The sequence below is a fragment of the Leptopilina heterotoma genome, unplaced genomic scaffold (genome assembly GCF_015476425.1).
Source record: "Leptopilina heterotoma isolate Lh14 unplaced genomic scaffold, ASM1547642v1 Lhet_4, whole genome shotgun sequence".
Classification (NCBI taxonomy): Eukaryota; Metazoa; Arthropoda; class Insecta; order Hymenoptera; family Figitidae; genus Leptopilina; species Leptopilina heterotoma.
Window position 1 is genome coordinate 833220 of NW_025111063.1, and position 9866 is coordinate 843085.

General features: G+C 21.5%; 1 protein-coding gene across 1 annotated transcript; it reads left to right on the forward strand.

The window, feature by feature from the left end:
* Window position 1: 1 nt before the first annotated feature.
* LOC122506223 (collagen and calcium-binding EGF domain-containing protein 1-like) lies at window positions 2–8126 on the forward strand. Its single transcript, XM_043618287.1, has 6 exons — window positions 2–55; window positions 549–875; window positions 3853–4180; window positions 5951–6193; window positions 6981–7147; window positions 7898–8126. The coding sequence occupies exons 1-6, from the start codon at window positions 21–23 to the stop codon at window positions 8058–8060; spliced, it is 1263 nt and encodes a 420-aa protein (XP_043474222.1). The 5' UTR covers window positions 2–20; the 3' UTR covers window positions 8061–8126.
* The last annotated feature ends 1740 nt before the right edge of the window (window positions 8127–9866 follow it).

Consider the following 9866-nt stretch of genomic DNA (forward strand, 5'->3'; position numbering starts at 1 on the left):
TTTCTAAAATATTCCGACCAATGACGAGGAACAACAAATTAATAATTTTAATAATGTAAGTTATTATTTATTAGGTATATGATAAAAAAATTTTTTTTCTATAGAATTTTAAATTATTCTTTTTTTCTAAATTAAAAATAAATAAATAAAAAATTTTATAAATTAATAATTATACTGGGTATAAATATTTTTTTACTATTATTTATTATCATTATTACATATTTTTAATTATAATTACTTTTTTTATTTGTTATTAAATTATAATTATTCCATATTAGGTATTAATTATAAATATTTTTTATTAAATATTAAATAATTTGTTTCGAATAAAAAAATTATTTGGCACAAATAAAAATTTCTATAAATAAAATAAAAGAATAAAAAATTTGATTCGAATATAAAAAATTGTTTATCAGATGGAAAAGTATTTAAATTGTTTCGAATAAAAAAAATTATTTGACAATAATCATAGAAAACATTTTTCCAAATTAATATTTTTATTAAAAAAATCTGATTAAATTTTAAACATTAAAAAAATTTATTTACAGAATCTTTTTGAGTTTCTGGATAAAGACAGCGAATTTTGAATCAAAATTTCTAAAAGAAAAAGAATATTTTGTCAATAATTCTACTGAGACTACAACAACATCTGAGACACAATGTCCATCATCAAATTTAATTCGAACACGTTATAAGTGTAAAAATTTAAAAAACGAATGGGTCGATTGCACAAGGACAAATTGTTGTCCAGGATATAATTTCTTTGGTGGACATTGCATTCAAAAAGGACAAGATCCTTGTTCTCTAAATTTCTGCGAACAACGTTGCAGTCTCTTATTTCAAAAAATTATTTGCACCTGCTGGTCCGGTTACAAGTAAATATAAAATAACATTTATTTTTACTATTCAAAAATAATTCTAAAATTTATTTTCAATTATCTTATTAGAAATAATTTAATTCTTCTCCGAAATTCAATTATTCTCAAAAATTTTAATAAATTTCTTGGCAAATTTTGAATTATTTTCAAAAATTTTCCTCAATTCAATGATTTTTAATATCTATACTATTTTAATAAAATTTTCCAAAAGAATTTAATTATTAAAACAAAATTTTAATAAAAATTTCACAGGAATTTAATTTCTTACCAATTTTTTTTTTATAAATTTCTTTGAACCAATTCAATTATATTTATTTTTTAATGAAATTTCTCGAAAGGATTCAAATATTATTGAGAGAATTGAAAATAATAGTTCTGAGAAATTCAATTATTTCGAAAAATTGAAATAAAATTCTTTTAAAAATTCTATTATTTACAAAAATTTTGACAAAATTCTTTACAAGATTTAGTTTAATAAAATTGTAATTTTAATAAAATTTTCCTATATAATTGAATTATTTGCAATACAAAATTCTTCTTAAGAATTCAATTATTTTCACAAATAATACATTTTTTTTATGAGAATTCAATTATTTAAAAAAATTTGAATAAAATTATTCGCAAGAAAATTCAATTATTAAAAGAAAATTTAATAAAATTCTACGTAAACCTTCAATTATTTTCAAAAAAATAATAAAAATTTCACACGAATTCAATTATTTATAAATTCATAAATTTCTTTGCAATTATTCAATTATTTTCACAAATAATAAAATTTTTACAGAGATTCAATTATTTTCATAAATAATAAAATTTTTACAGAGATTCAATTATTTTTGTAAGTAATAAAATTCATTTTAGGATTTCAATTATTTTTATAAATAATAAAACTCATTGCAGAATTTCAATTATTTTTTTAAAATTTTAATCAAATTCCTCGAAAAATCTAATTATTTTTAAAAATTTTATTAAAATTCGTCAAAAGAATTCAATTATTTAAAAAATTGATAAAATTCTTTATGAGAATTCAATTTTAAGAAACATACAATTATTTAATACATTGTTGTTTTGTATTTAAATAATTGAATTCTAGTACACGGAAAAAAATACTAGACTAAAAACACATGAGCGTCTGTTGTGTATATTGCACGCACACTACCATGCGTGATTAGCTTGGAATCCATCCTATTTTCGCATGGTGCTGTGGCAAAAGTCACAAAAGCCATGCATTTTTAGTAAACTCCTGTGTGATATTTGCAAAATGGGCTCATGTAAAAATCGAACCAATAGACTCCATGCATTATTAGGCTGATTTTTTTTTCCGTGTAGAATTTTCTAATAAAAAATGATTTAATTAAACATGAATTTCAGTTAAAATTTTAAATTATAATTGAATATTAAAAACATTAGAGTGTGAATTTTTAGAAATAATAATTGAATTTTGAGAAGGTTTGAAATTAAAATCTTTGAAAATCTGAATTTTTCATATTTTTTGCTTATAATTTTATGGAATTAATTCTTTTGAGAAAAATTAATTGTGGATTTATTTTTGAAATTCTTTGAAGTTTTTATTTTCTAAAATATATTTAATTGAAGAATTTAAGAAAAAATGAAATTTTGTAAAATTGAATTGTAAAAAAATGAATTTGAAAATTCTCAAAGAACTTTTTCAAAAATTACTAAAATTCTTCTTAAGAATTCAATTATTTTCACAAACAATAAAACTCATCGCAAGATTTCAATTATTTTTAAAGTTTTAATACAATTTTAATCGAATTTCTCGAAAAATGTAATTATTTTTAAAAATTTTATTAAAATTTTGTTGAAAGAATTCAATTATTTAAAAAAATTTTGATAATAACGATTCTTTATGGGAATTGAATTTTAAGAAACATTCAATTATTCAATAAATTATTAATTTTTGTATTTAAACAATAATTGAATTCTAGTAGAATATTCTAATAAAAATTGATTTAAAAATTAATTTCAGTTAAAATTTTAGATAATAATTGAATTTTAAAAGCAATATAGCGTGAATTTTTAGAAATAATTGAATTTTGAAATTAATTTTTTTGAAAAAGTCTAATTGCATTTTTTTTTTATGTTATTTTAAGTTTTTATTTTCCAATTAAAATATAAAAAAATATTAAATATATATTTAGTTAAAGAATTTACGAATAATTAAAATTTCGTAAAATTGAATATATTGTAAACAAATGGATTTGAAAATTGAAGACTTATTTCGAAAATTATTAAAAATAATCAATTAAAAAAAGAATTTTAGTTCAAAATTCTTGTAAATAATAATTGAATTGATAATTATTATTATATTAATTTTTAATTATTATAAAACATGAAGAAATCGATCACTTCGAGTGATTTCGTAAAATTCAATATTATAAACAAATAAATCGATTTGAAAATTATCAAAGAACTTTTTCGAAAATTATTTAAAAAAATCGATTTAAAAAATAATTTTAGTTAAAAATTCTTGAAAATAATAATTAAATTGATAATTATTATTATAATACTTTTTAATTATTATAAAACATGAAGAAACGGATTACTCCGGATTATCCTTTTCTTCATGTTTTATAGTTAAGAAAAATTTAATTATAATTATAAAGAGGAAAAAAATATTTTAACTAAATTAATTTTTTCCCCTCTGAGAAATAAGCTTTTTTTTATGTGCAACAAAACGGAGAAGAAGAAAAAATTCCAGTAAAATGTATATTATAAAGTATAATATAATTTTTTAAAAGAGAAAAGCTCCTTTAAACAGAACTTAAAAATTGTATGAGAAATTTCTTTTGATATCAAGCAAATAAAAAAAAAAAAAAAGAAAAAAAGAATTTAGCGACTATATAACGAGAAAAATGGGCTCCCCGTGGATTTAAATTCTTTTTTAAAAAAATGGTATAAAACGTTGACAATGAAGCTTTTGTTTTTCTCTCGTTTCGTGTTCGGAGTCAAGGTTCAATTCTGAGAGGCAAAAACGAGGGTTGAAGCCGGTGTGCGTCGACATTGACGAATGCGTCGAAAACAGTACAGATTGCGAACAGCTTTGTATTAATGAACCAGGAGGTTTTTCCTGTGGTTGTAACGACGGTTTCATTCTAAGCGTGGACAATAAGACCTGCGAGAAGTTGAAGCATTTTGATCGAGAGAAACCGGAAATATCAGCAGCCAATGATGAAGCAGTTAATGCAACAGCCGCCGCTACTCCTACTGCACCTAATACTACTACTACTACTACTAGATGCTACGCCAGCTGTGATTCTCTCCTTCTTTTACAAAACAAGGTTTGCTTTATAATATTTCAAACAAAAAAAAAAAAAAAGAAGAAAAAGAAAATTAAACCACCCCCGCATTTTATATTCCGCATATTGTATATAATTTTACGAATAATTGGGGCGAGATTACAATACACTTTGAGACGCTTGTTTATTTTTACTTTATTTGTTTCAAATTTTTGTCCTGAATTCAAAATTGAGTAAAAATAAATTTATGAACCGAAAAAAAAATTAATTCGTAAGAATAAGACATTAATATGGTACAAATAAAAAATTTGTTTCGAATAAAAGTATAATTTGTTTCAAGGAAAAAAAATTTTTTTACACAAATAAAAAATTAATTTGGTAGGTACAAATAAGAAATTATTTGGTACCAAATAAAAAATTAATTTGGTACAAATAAGAAATTATTTGGCACAATTAAAAAATTTAATTTGGTGCAAATAAGAAATTATTTGGTACAAATAAAACTAATTCGTCTAAATAAGTATAGTTAATTAGTTGCAAATAAAAAAATTAGTTTCAAATAAAAAATTTATTTATAATGGAAAATTAAAATTTGTTTCAAATAAAACTAATTTGGCACAAATAAAAATTTAATTTGGTAGAATTAAAAAATTTATTTCGACAAAAAAAAATTATATTTAATGAAAATATTAGTTTTTCCAAATAAAAAATTTATTTTGCAGTAAATAAAAATTTAATTTAATACAAATAACGAATTATTTGCAAATAAAATTCATTCCCAGAAATAAGAAATTAATTTGTTACAAAATAAAAAATTTTTTTTTAATAAAAAAAATTGTTTATAATGGAAAAGTAAAAATTGTTACAAATAAAAAAATTGTTTATACTGGAAAAGTAAAATTGGTTTCAAATAAAAATAATTTCGTGCAAATAAAATTAATTCGTAGAAATAAGAAATTAATTTGTTACAGATAAAAATATTGGTTCGAATAAAAAAATTGTTTCCAATGATAAACTAAATTATTTCAAATAAAAAAAAAATATTATTGTCACAAATAAAAATTTAATTTGGTAAAAAAAAATTTTTGTTTGAAATACAAAATTTATTTGGCACAAATAAAAAATTAATTTGGTACAAATAAAAATTTAATTTTGTAGAAATAAAAAATTATTTTTATTGAAAATATTAAATATTAGTTTTTTAAAATAAAAAATTGATTTGACAGAAATAAAAATTTAATTTTTGATAACTACAAATAACAAATTATTTGCAAATAAAATTTCCTAATTCGTAGAAATAAGAAATTAATTTGCTACAAATAAAAAAGTTGTTTCGAATAAAAAAAAATTGTTTTCCATGGAAAAAGTAATTTGCTTCAAATAAAAAAAACTATTTGACACAAAAAAAAAATTTAATTCGTACAAATAAGAAATTAATTTGTTAATAAATAAAAAATTTAGTTTTTAATAAATAAGAAATTAAATTTTTAATAAATAAAAAATTCATTTGTTACAAATGAAGAATTTTATTCAAATAAAAAAATGTTTCCAATGGTAAAATAAATTGTTTCGAATAAAATAAATTATTTTGTATACAAATAGCAATTTAATTTAGTAAAAATAAAAAATTTCATTTGAATACAAAAAATTATATGGCACAAATAAAAATTTTATTTGTTTCAAAAAAAAAAAAAAAATGATTTGTTTCGAATGCAAAAATTGAATGAAAAATGTCTGTCGTCGATGACAACTGATTTAAATATATATATTTAATGACTGCAAAATTAAAAATTTTTTAAAATTCAATTTCAGGTGAAACAATTGCAGGAAAGAATTTTAAGTCTGGAAACGGCAATGAAACTTTCTAATTTTTACTATTCTGGTCAAGTAGCTGATCCAATTTTCGAGGAAACAAAATCAAGGGATCAAGCATTTGGAAGTGATTTAAAATTCGTTGCCGAAGGTTATGCCAGTGAAAATGAAAAATCCTATCCAATTCTCGACAGTTTTGTTCGAACCGACTCGGGTTATTGCAAATGTCAACGGGGACCAATTGTGAGCTTTCTTTACTTAAAAAAAAAATTATTCAAAAACGCTTTTTTTGTAAAATAATTTTTTTTTTTATGATATAATTATTTTAAGAATAAATATTATTAGTCACTCTCTAAATTTAAATTAGTAAAACTGTTTACTAATTTAAATTATAGTAACTGAGACTTTTTGCTTTTAAATAAATTAATTTTACTAATAAATAGTAATTTCATTCTAATTTATCAGTAATATTTGAATTAGTAAATTTTACAAATAAATAGTAATTTCTACCAATTTATCAGTAAAATTTGAATTAGTAAATTCTACTAATAAATAGTAATTTCATTCTAATTTATTAGTAATATTTGAATTAGTAAATTTTACAAATAAATAGTAATTTCTACCAATTTATCAGTAAAATTTAAATTTGTAAATTTTACTAAATAAGTAGTAATTTCTACTAATTTATTAGTAAAATTAGTAAATTTTTCAAATAAATAATAATTTCTACTAATTTATCAGTAAAGTTTAAATTAGTAAATTTTACTAATAAATAATAATTTTTACTAATTTATTAGTAAAATTTACTAATTTAAAAGCGAAAATTCCGTAATTTAAATTAGTGAATATTTTTACTAATTTAAATTTAAAGTTTATTACAATTTCTCTTTAACAAAAAATTGATAATAATTATTGTATAAATAAAAAAAAATATATTACTTACAAATTTTATTATTAATATTAATATAAATTATTTAAATAATACAAATGCCATAGAGAAGACTAATATTTGTCATAAATATTTTTTAAGGGTCCTCCAGGACCTCCGGGAACTAGAGGACAAAAAGGTGACGCTGGAGAAAAAGGAGCTAGAGGACATAAAGCGTCAGCTGGAAACTTTGACTTTTTATTGTTTTTGTTAGCCGACATAAGACACGACATTGTCCTTTTACAGGAAAAAGTTTTCACTGGAGAAATGTGAGTATAAAGCAAAGGACAAAATTTCAAGAAAATCAATGTAATACAGAAGAAATTGTAGAATTTTTTCTTTTATTATACATCTCCTTTTTCCTAAATATGAGAAAAACTTGTTTCGTTTATTCAAGAATCAAAAAAAAAAAAAAAAAAAAAAAAAATGAAATTAGAAAAAGTACGATTGAAAAATTCTTATCAAAACTCTTCAAACGATTTAAAGTACTCGACTTTTTGAGTCATTGAACAAAATCCAACAGAGAAAATTTTTTGAATTTGATCTCAAAAGAAAAAAAAAACAAATTTACGAATTTTTTAAAAAAGTTTCTGCGGTAGAGAAAGTAAATAATAAAGCAATAAAAAATTATTAAGTAAAATGTTTAAAAGTATTAAACTTTTTATTTTGTTTCAAAAAAATTTTATTCGTTTCAAATAAATTTTATTCGTTTCAAACAAATTTTATTTATTGGTTCAAATAAAAATTTGATTTGTTTGAAACAAATTTTATTTGATTCAAATAAAAATTGATACTTTAAAAAATAAAATTTGATTTTTCTCGAATAAAATTTTTATTCAAAACAAAATATAAATAATTTAGTATAGTCTCTGAGTCAAATACACTTTTTTTATATATTTGGTTAAAATAAAATTTTTTTTTCTGTGTATAAAGAGAAAGTTTTTTTTTCCTACTTTGTACATTTTTGCAAAAAATGAAATTTGATATTTACATGGAATGTAAAGTTTTTTAATATCTAGACCTGCACCGAAATTGGATTTACAAGGGCTTTTACGAAAACATAGACTCGGAAAGGAACGAAATAAAATTCAAAAGGATGGCTCATGGAGTTTGTCAATTAAGGGTGTCAGTGATGAAGAAATTGAAGACGAAGCCTCCGGATGGGATCAGTATGAAGATTAATTTTTTTTCACATACCATATATACGATAAAATTTTATAATTATTATTAATATCGATTATTTTCAAAAACAACATCAATTATTTTTTGTTGAATTTTTTTCTTTTTCCATATATATATATATATATATATATATATATATATAAAATATGTTTAAGAAAATAAATTTTTCTTTTACTGAAATTTTTCTAAGGATATCAAATTGAGACAAAAAAAAAGTATCAAAATTTTTGCGAAGCAACGTTTTTGATTCGCTTTTTGTCTCAATTTGATATTCTTAGAAAAATTTCAGTTAATAAACAAATGTTTTGTAATTGAAAATAATAAAATTTTGAATTGTAATTGAAAAATTGTAATTTTTCTTTATTGTTGAGTGAGAGATATTAGAGAGAGAATAAAATGGATGTTGGCAACATGGAGGGCGTCAGGAGGGTTTTTAGTACCTACCCTTCGCTGAGAGGGTGACATAGAATAATTCGTTGTACAACATATAGCAGCTGCTTGTCAGGGCGCTTGCGTTTTGCAACAGTTGCTACAAGTGGGAATCTTATTGGTCGATAGTACATTTCATCTGGAGGGCAAATCCGGGATCCTGTTTCCAACCACGCCCATCCTCATTTTAAAATAAAAAAAAAAAAAAGAATAAAGAAGAAGATGATGAAGAAGAAAAAAAGAGAGACATGTTAATATATTGCCTCGCGTTAACACCCCTTTCATTTCTTTTCATATTAAAAAATTCATCTCCTGAACTACAGTTCTACAAGAGTATATATGTATAAGATCTATTTGTGAAATTTTTATATGATAAAAGAGGTTTTCGTTGTTAATCTTTATTTGGTGCTACTAAAGAGAATCTTTATTTTGGGCCACTAAATTCAAACTTTATTTAGGGCTAATAAATACAATCTTTATTTGATGCTACGAAGTACCATATTTATTTAGTGCCTCTAAATACAATCTTTATTTAGTGCTACTAAATACAATCTTTATTTAGTATTACTAAATGTAATCTTTAATTAGTGCCACTAAATGTAATCTTTAATTAGTGCCACTAAATACAATTTTAATTTAGAACCACCGAACCACTAATGAAATCCTTTTTTAGTATACCACTAAATATAATCTTTATTTTGTGGTACCAAACAAAATTTTTATTTAGCATCACTAAGTGTAATTATTTAGAATACCACTATAAATACAATTTTTATTTAGAACACAGAAAAAACGGTAATCTAATTTTAAGAAGCTCCTATACTTAAATAGGAGCCAAAAATATTCCCTACTTAAATTAAGTGGCCCCACTTAAATTAAGTGGGAAATATTCTTACAATAAGAACATCAATCTCATTGTAAAAATATTTCCTACTTAATTTAAATATGGGGCCACTTAATTTAAGTGGAGAATATTCTTGGCTCCTATATAAGTAGGATCTTCTTAAAATTAGATTACCGTTTTTCCTGTGAATCACTAAATGCAAATCTTTACTTAGTTGTATACAAAACACAATTTTTATTTAGAACCACCAAACACAATTTTTGTTTAGGACCACTAAATACAATCTTTGTTTGGTACCACTAAATAAAAATTGCATTCACAGGCTTCACACTCAATAATTAATTTTTAAAAAAGTATTAAAAAGTATAGTTCTAATGCTGAAAAAAGTATAGTAAAAAAGTAGCTTTCAAAAATTAATTTTAACTAATAAAAAAAAATTGTTTTAGTCGATTCACAAAAATTTGATTTAGTATTTTTCGCATTGGAGAGGGTAAAAAAAGAGGGGGGGGGGGAATTGACACTTGTCAAGTCTC

Excerpts from the sequence above, each read along its gene's own strand:
- LOC122506223 (XM_043618287.1), top strand. The coding sequence starts at position 21 with ATGACGAGGAACAACAAATTAATAATTTTAATAAT. Across the intron at positions 6,194-6,980 it reads AATGTCAACGGGGACCAATT|GGTCCTCCAGGACCTCCGGG; the intron begins GTGAGCTTTCTT and ends ATATTTTTTAAG. Across the intron at positions 7,148-7,897 it reads AAAGTTTTCACTGGAGAAAT|ACCTGCACCGAAATTGGATT; the intron begins GTGAGTATAAAG and ends TTTAATATCTAG.